Consider the following 20,782-nt stretch of genomic DNA (forward strand, 5'->3'; position numbering starts at 1 on the left):
CCCTTATCGTGGTCACTACCTTCTTTAGCAGATAATGCGCCCTCTGGCGTGAGGAAAGTTCACATCAGGGCACGTGTTTATCCCTCGGAGGGATGTTCAGCAGACAATATGCCATAAAACAACAGATCACGTGACCCCAGGAGAGAGCCAATTCTCCAGTGAGCTGTGCATTATTTAAACGATGACATATTGGCTGACCAGATAAAACATATATGTGACGTCATCCTGACGTTTACCAGTTTGACCACATGACAGTGATTTATGATTACAGTACCCGGATGGTGCGTGTAATGATAATCGTCTATCGTGTTTGGGTTTGACCAACTAGAAGGTCATTACCTTAATTAACCACATACAATCTCAAAACCGAAGTAAGCCTTTGGGGCGGTTCGATTTCAGGAGAGGGATTACAAGCCAAGGTCGTGTTATGTTCGTCTTGTTTGATAAAGAAAATAAGAACGACCAACAAACATAATATCAGAACAACGTCAGTCGTTTTCGTTTGAGATTTTCATGACATAATCATTATATTGAATAAACATGACAACTGTTTAAGACAACGACGTTTAATACTACAGATCTAGAGCAGCCTCGATATATTGCTACTACATTCATTTATCACCTCGCTTACCGTATATGACAGATCCTTTATACTTCTTTCTTACCAATTCCTTTGTACGTCCAGTTCTACATTTCAACGAACCCCATTATAAAGATGTGTACAGTCGAGTCGCTATCATATGTTGTTGACGGAAACTAATGCCGTTTTTATAAACGAAAGTCTTTGACATCGTGTGATTAATGAGTAATATCCAGGTAACATAACAGCCGACACTAATCATTTGTTGTCCCCTGCACATTGAAGAAACAACAATTAATCTGCTGCACCTATTGCATCATTTGGGATCTTTACATTTCTCTCTACTTCCTGAAAACCTTCTTGTTTCCTAGTGCCTTAGTGCTTGGCAATACCTAACTTGAGCGTTCGCGCAAGTGGGAAAGGAAATTGGTTCTGTCCCCAGGCCGGGACATACCAAAGTCCTTAAAATGGTAGTTGTTGTTCCCTGCTAAACGTTCAACATTTAGAGTTATATGCAACGGTTGGTTTACCCGTTGTGACTGGATGGAATACTGTTCTGTGTGCCTTCAGCATGGTATTTCAGTGAGGTAGCACTCTAAAGTCAGCATCAGACCCGCAATATTACAAGGAGACAAAAACGTCAACTTACCCTGCTTCCAGCACACTCACACAGATTTTCACATTCATTACACTCATGGAAGCACGTCTTTAAATTACATCAGCTGTTAAAAGGGTCTTAAATAAAATAAAACATAGCAAACTGTACATTTGACCATAGTTCTTACAGAGAGAAACAGTCAATATACCTCATTCGGTGTAATGTATTTACAGCCTTCGTACTGGTTGAAGGAACGTTTTGTGGTTTAACACATGTTTTTTTCCAGTAATTTCAATATGATCCCGGTATGGAGTAATCTGATTTGGAATCAAAATGGGTGACGTTGCTTCGTAATAGATAGAAAAACGGTGAGTTCGGTACAGAAATACGATACGACCTAAGCAGAAAGGAACCGCGTACATAAACTCGAGTTAACCTGTTGAAGTGCTACATTGTCCTTGGCAGATCCCAACAGAAAATACTAAAAATCAACAGGTTTCTACGTTACACAACTACAGATGTTGTAGAGCGCTCCCAGAACACTCTTAGTAAACATGTTTTGTCCTCGAGTCAGTTGACCTAATCTAGAAGTGACATAAAATGTGGTCAAGTACAGATTTGGTGGACACCCTCCTGTGACGTACAATCGGGTTAGTTTTAAATCGAACAAGAGTGGATAAGGTAAATGTTCGTGGCTAGAGGTCATCGGAAGGTCATTGACTAATCTGTCATAATATTTCCCAAAACTTGCAAGTATCCAATCACACAGCTCAATAGACATCAATGGCAATTATTCAATTTTCAAAAATCGGTTGAACAACATCCCTGTTGACATACACCGGTATATTAAATACGTTTAACGAAGGTTCTTATGTCAATACGTTTGTCAACACCTCCTCCACACAACTGACCGACTTCCGCAGGTTGTGTTGTTTTTGACCACGAATGGCTCGATAATTGGACATCGTGATAAAGACTCCGTGGTGGAACAAGACCTAACACTGTTGTTGACGAGCACCATACTTTTGTTAAACATATAATAATAATCCTTTCTGACATTTCTTAACTCTCGATCTTGGCAGAATTCAACGATTATATAACTATCCGAATCCTACAGCCTAAGGTACGCTTCCCAGAAAGGTGCGCTACATATTGGAGTTTGTCAACAACATCAAAATCTCGTTACAGTTTTAGTGAAGAAAAGGGGAAATCTATCCGAGTGACTCACCGCCATACGGTGTTATTACCACGGTTTAATATAGTTATAGCAGTATGTCAATTACCACAGTGTATCGTTGTAATATATAGAGGATATTTAATGGTTTCCCTTTGAATATTATATCTATTTCATGAGTATGACAGAATACCGACATTTTTGACGAGTGCGAAAATATCGGTAGAATTGTCGCTGTTTCTGACATCTTTTACAGACAGATATCAGACAGTAACATTCTGTAAACCTCTGTGGTCCGTACATCAGCTCACCTGATAGTACATTTTGACTTTGTAAGTCGGAGGACCTTTGCTTATAAAACAGTTGAAACTCAGCTCGGAATGGTACATGTGTATAACATACAACTCTGTGTAAAGAATAAGTCAGTTTACATAGGTATAACGTGGTGGTTCTAGTTCCGAGGCGATAATAGGAAAGCTAAGGTATCATAACAATACGTCATCAAACGCACGTGCCAAGATGATTGATAAGTGAATGAAATACACACGACAAAGCGTTGTTTGTCGGGTATATGTGTGGGATAGGTAGGGTATAGCGTTACCTTGGAACATGGAACTACGTCAGACGGCAAGGCATCGCAATTAGCTAGTCCTCGTTTAGTCTCCGAGGCGAAACTGATGAGAACTTTACTTTCCCCAAAGAGTTGGGGTCAAATATTACATTCGATGTCATTAACTGGGTGTTAATTTATCTCTCGATCGTATGGATACCTCAGCATCCTCAATGGAGGATTCAGTATGGGCGGCAAAAATATGATGGCAACTCCGTCTGGAAATAGAAACTTCCACTACGACGTTAACAACTTCGCCAATATTTCTCTTTAGAAGACATTTCCGATTACACTTGTACAAGTTACCTGCATTAGCGGAACGGTATCGTAAAGTCAAAGGTTTCTTGGATTCCAATCATCTCGTTAAGCCCGTTGTCACGGCCCCTTTAGCTCGTTGCCAAGGCTGTGGGGCCGTGTACGAAGTTACGTCACAAATGAGCATGCGTAAATGTACATTGAAGTTAGTAGCCAGAATTAGGTACAGTCGGGAGTGTTGATGAATTGGGTCTGGGGAATCGTTTTTCTCTTTATAAGAAAACAAATGCTCCATGAGAACCCTGTGTCTTTGTTTACATGTAAATGCATTTCTTTGTTTACATACATAGTCAAAGTATATGTATCTGTCATGCTCGCACGGTGAGTAGCAATTGTTACAGCCAAAAAGCTTGGTGACATTGTTAAACCTCTAGTTTATAGATGTAAGTCTAGTGGCGTAATCATTGGCTGTGGGCTGTATTTGTTTATATTGGTGGGGATATGATTGGCTCTATGTTTTCCTAATTTTAATTGGTGGAAATAAGATTGGCTGTAGGCTTTTTTTGTTTTAATTGGTGAAGGTATGGTTGGCTGTAGCTTTTCTTTGTTTTAATTGTTTGGGATATGATTGGCTGTAGGTTCTTTGTTTTAATTGTCTTGGATATGATTGGCTGTAGGATTTCCTTGTTAATTGTTTGGGATATGATTGGCTGTAGTTTTTTTTTGTTTTAATTGGCGGATATATGATTGGCTGAAGGTTTTCTTGGTTTTAATTGGTGGAAATATGATTGGCTGAAGGTTTTCTTGGTTTTAAATGTTACGGATATGATTGGTTGTATGCTTTCTTCGGTTTTACTTGTTTGGGATATAATTGACTGTAGCTTTTCTTGGTTTTAATTGTTTGGGATATGACTGGCTGTAGGTTTTCTTGGTTTTAATTGTTTGGGATATAATTGGCTATAGGCTTTCTTTGTTTTAATTGTTTGGGATATGATTGGCTCTATGGTTTCTTGATTTTAACGGATAGAGATAAGATTGGCCGTAGCTTTTCTCTGTTTTAATTGTTTGGGATATGATTGGCTGTAGGTTCTTTGTTTTAATTGTTTTGGATATGATTGGCTGTAGGTTTTCTTTGTTAATTTTTTGGGATATGATTGGCTGTAGGTTTTCTTTGTTTTAATTGGCGGAAATATGATTTGCTGAACGTTTTCTTTGTTATAATTGGTTGAGATATGATTGGCCGCAGGTTTCCTTTGTTATAATTGGTGGAAATATGTTTGTCTGTAGGTTTTCTTTGTTTTAAATGTTTGTGATATGATTGGCTGTAGGTTTTCTTTGTTTTAATTGTTTGGGATATGACTGGCTGTAGGTTTTCTTTGTTATAATTGGTGGGGATATGATTTGATGTAGTTTTTATTGTTTTAATCCAAGGGGATATGTTTGGCTGCAGGTGTTCTTTGTTATAATTGGTGGGGATATGATTTGATGTAGTTTTTATTGTTTTAATCGACGGGGATATGTTTGGCTGCAGGTGTTCTTTGTTATAATTGGTGGGGATATTATTGGCTGTAGGTTTTCTTTGTTAATTGTTTGGGATATGATTGGCTGTAGGGTTTCTTTCTTTAAATTGGTGGAGGTATGATTGGCTGTAGGTTTCTTTCTTTTAATGGGTGGAGATATGATTGGCTGGAGGGTTTCTTTGTTATAATTGGTGGGGATATGATTGGCTGCAGGATTTCTTTGTTATAATTGGTGGGGATATGATTGGCTGCAGGATTTCTTTGTTATAATTGGTGGGGATATGATCGGATGTAGTTTTTATTGTTTTAATCCAAGGGGATATGTTTGGCTGCAGGTGTTCTTTGTTATAATTGGTGGGGATATGATTTGATGTAGTTTTTATTGTTTTAATCCAAGGGGATATGTTTGGCTGCAGGTGTTCTTTGTTATAATTGGTGGGGATATGATTGGCTGCAGGATTTCTTTGTTATAATTGGTGGAGATATTATTGGCTGTAGGTTTTCTTTGTTATAATTTGTGGAGATATGATTGGCTGCCGGTTTTCTTTGTTATAATTTGTGGAGATATGATTGGCTGGAGTTTTTATTTTGTTTTGATTGGTGGAGATAGGATTGGCTGCAGTTTTTCTTTGTTATAATTGGTGGGGCTATGATTGGATGTAGTTTTTATTGTTTTAATCGACGGGGATATGTTTGGCTGCAGGTGTTCTTTGTTATAATTGGTGGGGCTATGATTGGATGTAGTTTTTATTGTTTTAATCGACGGGGATATGTTTGGCTGCAGGTGTTCTTTGTTATAATTGGTGGGGATATGATTGGCTGCAGGATTTCTTTGTTATAATTGGTGGCGATATGATTGGCTGTAGGTTTTCTTTGTTATAATTGGTGGGGATATGATTGGATGTAGTTTTTATTGTTTTAATCGAAGGGGATATGTTTGGCTGCAGGTTTTCTTTGTTATAATTGGTGGAGATATGATTGGCTGTAGGTTTCTTCTTTTAATTGGTGGAGATATGATTTGCTGTAGGTTTTCTTTCTTTTAATTGGTGGAGATATGATTGGCTGTAGGTTCTTTCTTTAAATTGGTGGAGATATGATTGGCTGTAGGTTTTCTTTGTTATAATTGGTGGAGATGTGATTGGCTGTAGGTTTCTTTCTTTTAATTGGTGGAGATATGATTGGCTGTAGGTTTTTTCTTTAAATTGGTGGAGATACGATTGGCTGTAGGTTTTCTTTGTTATAATTGGTGGGGATATGATTGGATGTAGTTTTTATTGTTTTAATCGAAGGGGATTTGTTTGGCTGCAGGTTTTCTTTGTTATAATTGGTGGAGATATGATTGGTGGTACAAATGTTTGTTCTAATTGTGACATCACAGTCAGATAACTTCATAGTGTCACCAATTTCAAGCCTGACCAATAAATTGCTATTTTCATCAACTTTACCAACAAATGTTTCTTTGGTTCATATTGTGTTTTACATTAACAGCTATGGTCATTTAAGGTCATTTAAGGTCATCTTGGCTGTTTGGGAACAGAATCGTGAGGCACTTTCTTGACCAATTCATATGACATAGGTGAAACTTGTCACAAGGCTTGCTAAAATTAAATTATAAAGAATTATCATAATCTCATATGAAAAGGAAATTCAGGGACCTCCAGCCTACTTGGCTATTGTATGGAAATGATGTGTGTGTGTGTACTATGTAGTGTTCTGAAGAAGTCTGTATAGGATTGTATAGATGTGTACAGTATATTCTCACTGTCACAATGTCTTCATACAGAGCTTGATAAACAAATATCAGACAGATTTATGTTGTTTTCATCTTTATTAAAAACCATATTGTATTTTTTTTCAATGTTTCTTCATTTATCAATAAAAAAGTAAAACATTTCCATGACTTCGAAATCCTCACGCCATGTGTGGATATAACATGGCAGCCGTTCATGTCATCAACGACCTCGAAAGAAATGATAAAAATTAACATCGCACTATATACAAGGAAAGGCCGTTACGAGCCTCCCTATATAACAGATATGTTACGTGTCAATAATATCGGCAACACGACCAAACCACAAACAGTAGCTGTTTACAGTTGTCAAAAACATGTACACAGATTCCAAAACATCGCTCACTTGGAACCCTACTCGTAAAAAGCCAGGATTGGCAGTTTCCATGGCACCTGAAAAAATTGTTTCAATAACTTATAATTTACTACCAAAAAGGGTGCTTTCAAATTTATGTTATCTTTATAATAATTGTGATATATATATATATTTATATATTTTTAACTACATCACTCATTACTTTATTCGCTTTCGAAAAACAGTTAATGCTAAAACCCAAATCTATCACATACGCCAACTGGTGATTCCCAAATAACAAACAATACATACCTTAAATTAAACTCTAACTTTGTCTTAATAATCAACATGCATATTATCCTATATATAATTTGATGTGATACATCTGACATGCATATTCATAATTGAACATTTACATAACCATCAAAATTTGCTCACCAGTCATAATAGCTTCATAAACACATTGAATACCCAGGAAGTAAATGACAGCTCACGTTTCTGTCGCGAAAAGGTTCGTCTCTAGAGAGAGGAAAAAAGTAGTCCAAAATTCTCATTCATTCAGTAACATTGCACTGAACTAATTACCTATCTCATATAAAAATTCAACAGAAAAACTCTTGATTCTCTAAAAAAATATTTTACGGAAGAATCGAAATAACAACATCGTTACAATATCTATGGTAACCAACGAGAACCCAAACTGTCTAGCCTAACACATTAATGGTACGCACGTACATATTACGCTCACCGACATGTATTTTTGAGTCAAAAAGGTGTGTTACCAAAAAAATGAAATATTGCTGCAATCAAATAAATTTCCTATAAAAAATTAAACACATAAAAATAAAAACCTCTGTTATTATCAATAAGGGAATGTGTGATATAGGAATAATGTTTCTCTTCAGAGTAAATCGGCCAACTGTTACACCCCTAGATACCACCCTCGACATTCAGAGATTTTTTTCGGGGGTGGAATGACTAATGCTTTAAATTCTGCCTTGAGTATAGCCGGCCAGGTGTTCAATCCGTGAGTTTGTCGCCATCAGGTTTAAAGTTAATACATGTGTATGCGCGTGTACGAATACGGACCGTAAATATAAACATACATTATATGTACAGCAATATAATGGTCCTGTACAATACAACAACACAGTAAAAAAGTCAAGTTCTGGTATTTAGCCACGAGCTAACAGACTCCCCGAGACATAACAATGGACTACAGCAGGGGAGGCAGGAAAACACAGCACAGATGTCCTCAAAAAAACATCTACTGATGCATAGGAAAAAGCACAAGAGTGAAGGTAGAATTTAACAATATAGCTATCCCACCTTCTAAAAGTGGAGAGTTCTTATTATAATACGAGGACCATCTTCTGGTGAAGCTTTATGAAGCTATGTGACTTTACGCCGACCTAGTTAAGTGAGCTACCTGAACCATACTTGGTGAGCTATTTTGACATGTGAAAGGTGAATTATTTGACATTGACTACCATTACTGGCATGGTAAGTCCTTTATATTGTATCATACACAGGTGTAGACTTACCAAATATGGTCAACACCACCACATCAACAACTGTTGAAATCATTGACACACGGTCCCCTTAGTGTAGGACGACATGATTGGCCAATTTCACCAATCCCTCTGTAGCAATGACGTCCATGCTTATGGTAAAGCCTTATGTGAAGATCACAAAAAATATAAATTATGAAATTTTTATATATCTTTTACGGTACATATCTCTAAAAATATCACCCATATAACTAGAACACATATCTATTGGAACATCTTCAAATAATCAAAATGAAATGCTAAAAATGTCAACAAGACATATACCTGTAGACTTATTGCACATTTACATAGTCAATTAAAAACTACAAATCTGTAAGTGTATAGGACGACCCCATCATCAAGTTAACAAGGAGATCATTCAAGATTTCTGCTGAATTTTGTCTGGTGACATGACCGAATTATCTAATTGTTTTACATCAGACTTTTTTCAATAAATGTGGCCAATTAGAAATTTGTTTTGTTCTTTGATCGATACAAGTTTTCTATCACAAACAGATCAATAACAGTCTAAATTATTTCTTATCAAACGATTTTGACATTTTAAAGAATTTAATGAAAAATAATTATTTTTTTGATAAATTTAAAACCAAACCAATCGCAGCCAGAGAGTCGTAGAGAACACAGATGAGTTGTAGAGAACACACAAACTTAGGGACAAATATCGGTGATATATATCAAATGAGATCACTTTTCTTTCTTTTTTTTGCCAATTTTTGTTAAATCAAACAAAATCATAAGTATTTCTGTTAAATATATTCCAATATGATTTTGTACATTGATACAGTCCAACTTGTCTGAATAAATACCTAGTATAGCTGACCTATACAGCATTAATTACCTTACAAGTAAACAACTAACAGGGAAACAAACATAAGATCTATTAGGGGCAAGGCAACAGGGAGAAAAACAAAAAATAATTTGCCATTCAGCGTAAATTCCTGAATTAACAAATCCCCAACGAGTCATGTCCTGCATTCTCTAATTGGGTAACGTCCATATATAGGTATGTCCATTAAGTCCTTGTTTGGGTATACGTCCATATATAGGTATGTCCATTAAGTCCTTGTTTGGGTATACGTCCATATATAGGTATGTCCATTAAGTCCTTGTTTGGGTATACGTCCAATGCCCTTGTTAATGTTCACTTTCTGCTAACACTGTCTGCTAACACTGTCTGCTGGTTCCTCTAGATTTATTTGAGATTGTGATGTCGTGCCAAATTCAAAAGAAACAATATTTCATACTTCTGTTTCCGATGATTTGCACAATTTTTGGTCATGTGTAATTTTTGGTGTTGCTTTTGCTCAATGTTCATTTCGACAGACCATTTTTCTTTAATATTTGCTACAGCTGAGTATTTATAGCATTTGGATGACCTTGAACTTTGATAAACACTTCATAAGGTCATGACCTATAAATGCCCTCTGAGAAGACTCTGCTTTTAACGGCGAAACGCAGTCATTCAGAGAAAAGCTTGGAGCTTTTCTAACAACCTCAGTATTGCTGGAATACTTGATCCTCTAACAAGAACAACTGAAAAACAAAACATACATTCCGGTGAGTTCAATTATTCATGCAGAAATAAATAGTAATACACTACAGAATGTGAAAGTACTTGTATTTGTCAAACAATCATTATCATCCTACAACAAATATCATTTATGATCAAGAATAAATCTGTGAAATTATTTTACAAATACCGCAATGTTGGTATGACTTACAAATCTTATCAGAAATCCACAACCTCAGTAAATATACATACCCAAATTTCTAGCAATATATTTCATCATCTGTCTTCTCAGATGACTGGTCTGTCTTTCCCTGAGCTGTCCCTTGTGGAGCTCCCGAGTTAGGGATGTCAACAGAAGCTGACTTGTGTGTGTGACCTTTGTCGCCAAGCAACAGACTAGGGACAGAGGTCAGACTGGATGATCTGCACTTGTTAGAGCCAGGCTCCGCTAACTTCATAATGCGGGACAGAGATGACGATGACGACTGTTTGCTTGACGTCATGTTTGTCCGTGAGTGGTACGATTTTTGACTAGCACTGTTGTTTGGGTGTCCCGCGGCACCACCGACACTGTTTACAGAATTGTTACTGCCACTAGCAGCCAGCTTAAACGGTAAAACCTGCTGCACACTGCTGCTGCCCTTACCCATCAGGCTGCTAGAGGAACCCTGTCCTGTACTTAGTCCACTACGTGTTGGAAGCTGTTGTTGCACTTTGATTCCAGACACCTTCTGTTCATTTTTAGCACTTAACAAATGTTCGGGCAGGTTCTTTTTACTAGCACTAGATGACATACCAGCCCGCGAATCACTGCGGCTGGCTGTCACTTCACGACGGGAAGTTTTCATATTTCCCTGTCGAAGTCTGTCCATGTCATTTTCAATCATTTGACAGAAGTCTGCCGAAGCAGACCGTCTATGATTTGCCTGAGCACTGCTCGGCGAATTGTCTCTTTTGGTAACTTGACCAAAGTCCGAGTGGGTGTCCCGAGACTCAGAGGAGCTAAGCTGAGACACACCAGGAGCACTAGAGTGTCCGTCCTTCTTCAGCTGACTTTCCCACAACACTATCTGGGCCTGGTAACGCTCCTTGTCTTGTCGAAGGTCCTCCTTCTGTGACTGAATCTCTGCCGCAAACTCAAGACGCTCACTCTCCATTTTGTCCTGTAATAAACACCATAGTTCAATTATCGACACTGAATTCTGTAACATATATCATACCTGTTGTTTCTTGAACTATACTAAATGTGAATATTTTTTAATGTTTAAAATTAAGAAAAAATAAGTAGCGTAATGTTTGTCTTAATTATAAAAAGCAACTCTCATTTGTTCCATTGATATATAAATCCCCTAATAACAGAATACGGCACTCTTTACCTCCTCCAGTTTTATAGCTTGTTTCATCTCCTCCAGATTCTGGCGTTCCTGTTCTGCATAGTTTCTTTCACGTTCCTTCTCTCTTTCAAATGCTTGTTTTTCCTTTCTTACCATTTCCTGCAAACATAATCAAGGATACATGTATATATAGTACTGTTAAATGTTCTGCCATATCAAGTTGTTACAATAACATATCAAGATTCAAAATTTAAAAAGATTACTGAAGAAAAGATTGCAAAAATTATCTGCAAAAAGTTGAACATAGTTGCCAATTAAAACAACCAACTTATATAATGATGTGTGTGTAAGCTATTTATTGTATGTATGAGATCCATAGTAAGCATGCATGAGCTACATACATGGGTGCGACATATGTGACCTATACATTGTATGTGACCTATACATTGTACATGACCTTTACATTGTACTTGACCTTTACATTGTATGTGACCTTTATGTATGTTCTCACCTGGAGATTGCGGAGTTCCTCCAGCTGATTGTACCTATAGCCTCCCTTACGTTCGTGCACCTCGGCGGAGAGCTTGTTGATACGTTCATTGGCCTCGGCCAGTTGAGCTCTGAGAGTTTCCACAGCGGTTCCTTGTTGGGCTGTCAGATGCTGTAAAAACAACAACACATTTAATGATTTGTAAATATTAATCAAAAGGAGCTGAGCTGTTTGCTGATACAGCTACGGACAAACCAGCTTTAATAAACACCTGTGTAAACCGATACTGTGTCAACAAGCAAATACCTGTCTATAAAGACCAGTGACTCCCGATACTGTGTCAACCAGCAGATACCTGTCTATAAAGACCAGTGACTCCCGATACTGAATTGTACCTAAACCTACTTATGGTTTTTTTCCCCATTTTCGAACGCGAGTGTCTCATCCACTTTTCAAGGAAAAATATCTGTTGAGTTGTCAATGTTAAAATCCAGGCCATTCCTATTTCATAAAGGACAACTCTGACTGACCAAACCAATTAGTCTGTGATCAAATGAAGTGATCAAGGTCACTCTCTGTGAAGGTCACCAGAATGTCCCTTTGTTGACTTATATCCGTTTATGAATTTTGAAATATTTTGATGAGGAAATTCCTAGTTTCCAATTTCGTTATTTTGTTTTGTCCTCCATTAACCGAGAAAAACATGTCAATAAAGATTGCGTGAAGGGTCACATAGATAAAGACCAACTTTATAAAAGTCCTAAATACAGCAACTGCTGAGAGTGCATGATGATGAGAGCACACCTGTGAGGACAGGTATAAAAGTGACAGGTATGACATTTGTAAGAGGATATCTCTATCACACCTCTAACACAAAGCACAGCTCTCAGGTATCTCCATATATAACCCTAGCTCACCGCTCACTGCTACTGTAGCCTGTATGATAGCTACAGAGGGAAGATGAGCAGTGTTAATAGAGAGTGATAGAAGAGTAACTCCTCTACCCCCCCCCCCCCCCCCCCCCCCCCTCCCACCTATACAGATGGTATTTTAAGCACACAGGTATCACCCTGAACCTTTGTCTCATTGACATTTCAACCTGATTACACATCACCTGCAGATTTGTTTCACTTGAAAGTTTTGGTGTAGGAAAAAATAGCCAACATGACAAATGGATTTGAGTCACACAATATAGATAAATGTGTGTGCTGTACTTTAGATAAGTGAATACACAGACACGCTTATTCTGTGGAGACAGTATCCGTATGCAACAGCTAAGATTTCTATTCATAGTGTCACAATGATAAATAACTCAACATTTATTATCAATCCTTTTTCTCACTTCATATAAAATGGTGTACTTTAATTCTTCAGGACAGAAATAAGTTACATATTTTTTACTTCTGAATTATCTAAATAAATTTTGTATTTGAAAAGTGACATTTAGCACTAATTGAAATTTAACAAGACGGCTGTTCATTGGTCACCGTATTTTATAATCATCAATCTTGGTGAATAGGCCATTTACTTCGTACCTAGTCCCTCCGATCTAAATATTTCATCTATTACATAATTACAAGTTAGATGCACACATGTTTTAATGCAGCCACCGTATTGAGAAACAAGTTCATTTTTTTTCATGCAGAAATGAACAATGTTACCAAATGATAAAGCAGAATGCTCCAAGTTCATTAAGTAAGATATATCAGTTGACAGTACATGAAGTAAGATATATCAGTTGACAGTACATTAAGTAAGATATATCAGTTGACAGTACATGAAGTGCTATATCAAATATTTCACTACAACTTTATAATTCAATACCTACAAATTCTCTCACAAAAACATCAACATTTTACTCAAGTGCACAAAGACGGCATTAACAGGTGCAAGTTTTCAGACATTCCTAGCACAGCCTCACTTAAGTAACCTGAATCTGAACCAATATGGACTGAATATGTCTGATCGGTATTCCAACACGGAAATGTAAAACTGAACAATACAATGCTTCTCTCAGATGTTGTACCCGTTACAACGCTGGATTGTCAAGTCTACCAGCAGCCTGAGTACTATTGTACATCCAAATATTGAGTTACACAAACTCTGAGGAGTGTAACACCTGTGTGTAGCTATGTAAAATGACCTATAATATCATTTTGATGACTTCATTCCTTTAAAATTCCTCTTTGCTGTGTTAAATTACTTTCATTGGTTTTTTTTAACTCAATAACAGCACATGGAATTTGTTTTTGTATAAATTATGGAATTATGAAGTGTTTTACAGTATATGATATATATATAAATTATGGAATTATGAAGTGTTTTACAGTATATGAAATATATAGATGTTTCTTGGAAAAGGATGAAAAGTGAAAATTGTCAAAAAAAACCCCATACAATTTTAAGACTTTCATAGTTAGGGGGAAAAAATCAGATAAAAGAGAAAAACAAAGGAGATATGTTGGATTCATGTTTGCCAGACGTGTTGGATTCGTGGTTGCCAGACATGTTGTTTTTCACTTTCAGATATCCTTAGACCACTTCTAGCATATCATTTTAAATGTAACAACAGATATCATAATACATCTGCTTGTAGTGTTTTCTCAGGAGGGAGGGTGGTTATGGAGACATTGGTATACAATGTCCTCCCACAGACACTGGGGCCATGTTTAGTAGCCTGCAGGGATCTCATCATTAAGTGGCTATTGTGATCTCTTTTTAATATACGGGATTCATATAACGTCTACAGTGTGTATTCTATCCTAAACGAGGAGGGCACATCCCTGTCAGTCTCCTCCTCAGGCGTTCATATCCTACTTTCACAGACGTCTCTGTCACACAATGTCTGGCAACCTTGGTGTGCATCTCGCATACATTTTATGTATAAATGTTTAATTTCTGTCTTTAATAAGGATCTCAACATTCTGATCTTAATGATGAAGCAAACCCAATGATTTCCAATCTGGTCTTGCCGTGACCTTGATATATTGGTAAGTGTTATTGTGCCTCTAAGTAACAGAGACATGTTTTCCTCTTTAATAAGAGGATCTTTCACTGAAAATTTCCTTTGTATTCCAACATTTTTAAAAACTATTTTATTGGTACAATCTTCCACCACAAGCAATCAGAGTGAAACTATGTCAATAAAATATTAATGGTTTCTGGAAAACCAACAAAACTGTAGATTTTGGTACATAACAGAAGTTTGTGTTGAACAGTATTGTCTTGGACACCACAGAACCGGTAGTGTAATTTGATGCCAGGACAGGGAGTGTTGGAGAAGGACCTACAGTATCAATAACCAGGACTTACAGTGTGGGAAAGACTTTCTGTCAGTTAAACTTACACCCAGATTTGCTTAATATTTTTTTTCATTTCAAAAGACTTATTTTTCATAACTCCCCCATCAAGTGAAAGGGGACAGTCCCAAACTTACTTTGATAACGAGTGGGTCGCCAGCTGGACAATGGTTGGAGAGAAGAGTGCTATACAGTTTACAAGGTGTTTTCAGCCCACATAGAAGCCATTTCACCTAATGTGTTTTTGTTTTCTTTCATGAGTGAATTCATTTCACTTGTCTGAATGCTAACACTTTTTTTACATTATACATGTAATGGATTTTATGTCAAAGGGATCATGAAAGTAATATCTAACTGTACTTGTTAACGATGTTTTAGCTCTCGATGTTTTAGCTCTCGTATTGCCTGGACAGGTTCTGCCTCCCTTGTGACAAATGTACCGTCAAAACACACCTAATTGATAGTTACAAGTCATTTGGTGCACAGCCAGAAACAAAGCCTAAAAAACAGATCCAATCAAATTCTAGAGGCCATTTCTGCAAAACTGCGTTGGTCAAACCGCAGCTTGGTGCAAAATAACAGAGAACAGAGGGAGTCTCACAGCTTTAAAGTTTGTGTGACTTAGAGTGCAAAGTGATGACAGTCCTTTTATAACTCCTAAAGCGGGTTAAGTATTCAACAGGATGTCCTTCTGTGAGGTCTATATATAAACTGGGTTGGGTAATTATCTTTAACGTCTAATACATGTAACTTCCCATCAACAACAGGTATGGTTGCTAATGACATCCTTTAACATCTACATATAACTTCAATTACTACTGGCTTTGATTATCAATTACTTCATCACTTTTTTTTCACGTGCATTTCCATAAAGCTAATTTGTTTTTGAGGCATCATTTTTCATGATCCTGACACGACAAATGTGTGTTGGGTAACCCCTTCGGTGTGTTTTGTGTATTGGGTGACTCAGATTTTTGAGCTGTGTGGTAGATCCTAGTACTACAGACTAGGGTTCTATCTGCCAAAGAGCTGACCTTTGTCCATAAGGACACAAAGTACCCCTCAGCTTCTGCCTGACTCATCATCTGGTGATGTGTGGCCTTATCTTTCTGCCAGCTTTCAACCACAACAGGGTTGTTCTTTATTAGGACTACACCTTACAGGGGGTGTTATCAGCTTTCACAGACACCACCTCTTTTAATCAGGGGTTACACATTACAGGGTGTGGCACCAACTACATGTACGTTAAGTTAATTGAAGTTTTTGATATCATCCAGCAAATTATGTGATAATTTCAACATTTTTTTGACATTTCACATACAGCAATGAAGATATTTTTACAGCATTCCGCTATGTTACTGTCAATTTTGTTATTATTGGATTAAAACATCAGTTACCCGGGTATCCTCATCTTAATCACCGCCCCACACCGACTAGGGCTTGCAGAATACATGTCATCGAAATTTTAACCATGAGAATGCAGAAATTCTAATCCACCGACATATGATTACACAGAGTCTAAAAAACTAATTCAGATATATTTATAATATTGATAGATTTTTTAAATTTCCAATTCAAGTGACGCTCCATTTATGAGTGCCAGCCTGACACTTACTGAACAAGGGTATTAGACAGAGGAATGCGATGAAACCTAGTCTGAGCCTTTGTTGGCCCTGCCATCTTGTGTGATAAGTGGATACTGATCAAAATATGTGTTGGGGGGTCACAATGACACAAATTAATGTCTGATGACACAGGGAAATACATTACAAATGACAATGTGCACAGTGCAGCAGCATTATGGTATAAACTTGTCATCTTTATCTCTAATTGGATGTCTTTGTTATTTTATCCTGGGTCCTACCTGTGTGAAGAATTAATCGTATAAATGTTGCAAATCTCTGTTTTCACTACTGTGATGTGATGTGAAGGGTGACTCAACACCCCCAGTAAAATGTGACCAGGCTATTTAAGAGGGGGTGCCAAATGCTGTGTCGCCTGTACAGGTGGTGTGTCCTCCATGACACACGATAGGGCCCAGGCCACTGTCTCCTAGGCTGACACCTGGGTTCTAAGAATATTTGGACATTTAACTTATTTCAAAACTTTTTCAAATGAATTATTTCACTGATTTTATTTTGTCAGAGACTAGAGGTGAAAAATTGGCCATATTAATGATGTCTAACAAAACGAAATAAAACACCAAGACAGGACTTGTAAAACACTTTGTTACACTATAAATCATTACAATGTCTCACAACAATGAACTATTGAAATAGTAATAACACAACAAATACTCTGGCATGGTAACGGGTCAAATGTCATCCTGGACTGTAAAGAAGCTGACCTAGGAAGCTTTTACACGATAGAGAAACTCAGTAATGATAGCCCTATAATTACAGGTGAGACGGTTATTAATCAGATAAAGTGTAATATTTTCAGGTAAAATTTTAGGCCAAGAATTAACTGGGGATTTGTAGACCTGGTCTAGTTGTGTAGCGGTAGTTGTAACTGATGTTAGTAACCTTCAGAATGGCATATCTGATCTAATTAATACACACCATTCATCAAATCAAGAATTAATATCAGACATCGGATCATGCTACAAAAGCATCCTTATACCATCCATGACCGTCAACTGTAGGTAAGGACACACAAGGATTAAACACCTTGGTTATAGTGTAGTCTGGTCTATGACGTTATCCCATCCATGACCGTCAACTGTAGGTAAGAACATAATGATTAAACACCTTGGTTATAGTGTAGTCGGGTCTATGACGTTATACCATCCAGGACCGTCAACTGTAGGTAAGGATACAGAAGGATTGAACACCTTGGTTATAGTGTAGTCTGGTCTATGACGTTATCCCATCCATGACCGTCAACTGTAGGTAAGGACACACAAGGATTAAACCCCTTGGTTATAGTGTAGTCTGGTCTATGACGTTATCCCATCCATGACCGTCAACTGTAGGTAAGAACAAAAGGATTAAACACCTTGGTTATAGTGTAGTCGGGTCTATGACGTTATACCATCCAGGACCGTCAACTGTAGGTAAGGATACAGAAGGGTTAAACACCTTGGTTATAGTGTAGTCTGGTCTATGACGTTATCCCATCCATGACCGTCAACTGTAGGTTAGTACACACAAGGATAAAACACCTTGGTTATAGTGTAGTCTGGTCTACGACGTTATACCATCCATGACCGTCAACTGTAGGTAAGGATACAGAAGGATTAAACACCTTGGTTATAGTGTAGTCTGGTCTATGACGTTATACCATCCACGACCGTCAACTGTAGGTAAGGACACAGAAGGATTAAACACCTTGGTTATAGTGTAGTCGGGTCTATGCCGTTATACCATCCATGACCGTCAACTGTAGGTAAGGATACACAAGGATTAAACACCTTGGTTATAGTGTAGTCTGGTCTATGACGTTATACCATCCATGACCGTCAACTGTAGGTAAGTACACACAAGGATTAAGCACCTGGGTTATAGTGTAGTCTGATCTATGACGTTATACCATCCATGACCGTCAACTGTAGGTAAGGACACATAAGGATTAAACACCTTGGTTATAGTGTAGTCGGGTCTATGACGTTATACCATCCATGACGCCGTCATTTGTTGTACATGCTTGGTGTATGGGAAGGAGCATCCTATTAACAGTTAGGGTAACTTAAGGATGTGTTGTCATGGACCAACAATTCAAGATGGATATGACAAAGATCTAGACAGGTTTACCTCTGTGAGACTGAAGAAGGGCAGCAGCCCAACATATTATTATTCTAGGGAGTATATCAAACAAAAACATATTGAAAGAATTCCCCGAGGTGCTTTTGTTTTATAAAGTGGATTACATGTTCATGTCTGAGTCATCATCCAATGTTGTTTAGACAGAAACTTGTAATTATCAGACAGTAGCATGTTAAGTGACAAGTGATTCAGTACACATGAGTTGGTCAGATAGGAATGATTTAGACTATTTACAATTATAACTTATAGTATTGAAACCCCCACATTATTGATTATCAATGGCCGGGCACATACTTCCTGTGTAATAGAATACTTAGATGTACGACTGGCCTTGACCTTGTAATTATAGCTGACATGTCAATCATCAAATGCTCTGTTTGTTAATTAGACATGACATCACCCTACCTTTATTGGTAAAATTGGTGCAAAATATTGGTGTGGATTATACCTGTGTGAATTATACCTGTGTGGATTTTTCTTAATTTATGACAAAAAACAAAATCAAGTTCTCAATAAAAACATAGTAAAACCACAGATGTGATTACAAGCTAAACTTGACAAAATGTCTGATCCATGTCTATCATCTCTATAACTAACCCAGAGAACTAAAAATTCATCTTTTTTGGTCCTCTGTTGTGAAGGTATTACATGAGGGTCTAGTACAGTGGATGTACCTGTAGGCCTTGCTGAGTAGACCACTCCAGACTTATTTAAAATAAAGAGGACGTACCACTATGCTGTGTAGGGAGCGAGCCAGCTGGGTGATGGAGGCTAGGTGGTTTTCTCCGTGAATTATATTGGACTGCGTGGAGGAGCCGGAGATATCGCCCAGAGATCCCGCATCACTATGACTGTAATGATCGTATTGCCGGGAACTGTCCAGGGAATCGTCTGCTTCCACAGTCTGGGAACAAGGGAAACCAAACATTACTGCTTGTATTCAACAATTTGGAAATCAGTAAAGAAGACATAACTTAATGAAAAATGATGGAAGGGCAGCAACTCTTACGTGACAGTCAGAATCAGATACTTTGAACCATTTAAAGATTTACTACATTTAATTGATAACAACATTTTTGAAAGTTTCTCACTCCCTTACCTTTTCATACGCTGAGGGTTCTGGGATATGACACATTTCTGGGTCACTGTCCACATTTTGAGGACTTCCACTGCGACCTTCCAAGTCCTGAAGTTCAGCCAGATACTTCTTCTTTGGAACACAACCCTTCGGGTTATCAAATGAGGAGTCGAAGCCTGCGAAGGTCTCTGCTCTCTTTGGTAGGGGTGTGAGTGAGAACCCAGAGCTAACATGTTCCCCAACACTACTCACATGTCGGCTCAGGTGTGACCCTGATCCCTGTAGCATGTTAGTGAGGCGTGACGCCGTGGCCGATACTACAATTACAAAGCATGATTTCAAAAGAACTGTTTTGTCTTGTAAGCATAATATCCAGTTTTACTGCGTACTTCCCACCTCTCACAATGGAAAACTGTGGGCAATAAATCACTTGCTACCACAGTCCACTGCACACATAATCCCCTTTCATGGCCAATCATGATTACATGACCATGAAAGGGGACCCGGTGTGCCCAGTGGACTGTGGTCACAAATTGTAAGAAAGGGGAGATAATCAATAAGTAAGTAACGATGAAGTCAATACAGTGGAAAGGATAAACTTAATTGACACATTTAGAAAAGAAAAAAAAGAAGAAGTTAATAATGGTAATTTCATGATTGAAAAACAAACAAACAAAATTACTGAGTTGGCTACGTTATTGATTTCCTTATCACGTGAGAGGATAAGCATTTCCTGGAAAAGTTTATAATATTTAGGAGCTATTTCTTTATACAATTCAAATATACCATTCATTGAAAGAACTGGAATTCCTTAGAGATTGATACACCTTTACATTGTATGTATGAAAATGGTTTCAATATCCTGTACGTTTGCCACATCTTGAAAATTTAACTGAAAATGTAGTCAGAAATTCA

General features: G+C 37.6%; 1 protein-coding gene across 8 annotated transcripts in view; it reads right to left on the minus strand.

Moving 5' to 3' along the window:
- Nucleotides 1-9,546: 9,546 nt before the first annotated feature.
- Nucleotides 9,547-20,782, minus strand: part of LOC110447417 (A-kinase anchor protein 13-like) — a 232,534-nt gene continuing 221,298 nt past the window's right edge. For all 8 annotated transcript variants that reach the window (XM_021493096.1, XM_021493091.1, XM_021493094.1 and 5 more), the window contains 6 exons: nt 19,889-20,184; nt 19,520-19,693; nt 11,748-11,897; nt 11,279-11,395; nt 10,155-11,065; nt 9,547-9,925 (listed from right to left, as the gene is read on the minus strand). In XM_021493096.1, coding sequence (XP_021348771.1) covers nt 10,163-11,065; nt 11,279-11,395; nt 11,748-11,897; nt 19,520-19,693; nt 19,889-20,184 — 1,640 coding nt within the window. In that variant the 3' untranslated portion in view covers nt 9,547-9,925; nt 10,155-10,162. The remainder of the gene's footprint in view (nt 9,926-10,154; nt 11,066-11,278; nt 11,396-11,747; nt 11,898-19,519; nt 19,694-19,888; nt 20,185-20,782) is intronic.

This window comes from Mizuhopecten yessoensis, unplaced genomic scaffold, assembly GCF_002113885.1.
Source record: "Mizuhopecten yessoensis strain PY_sf001 unplaced genomic scaffold, ASM211388v2 scaffold3349, whole genome shotgun sequence".
Taxonomy (NCBI): Eukaryota; Metazoa; Mollusca; class Bivalvia; order Pectinida; family Pectinidae; genus Mizuhopecten; species Mizuhopecten yessoensis.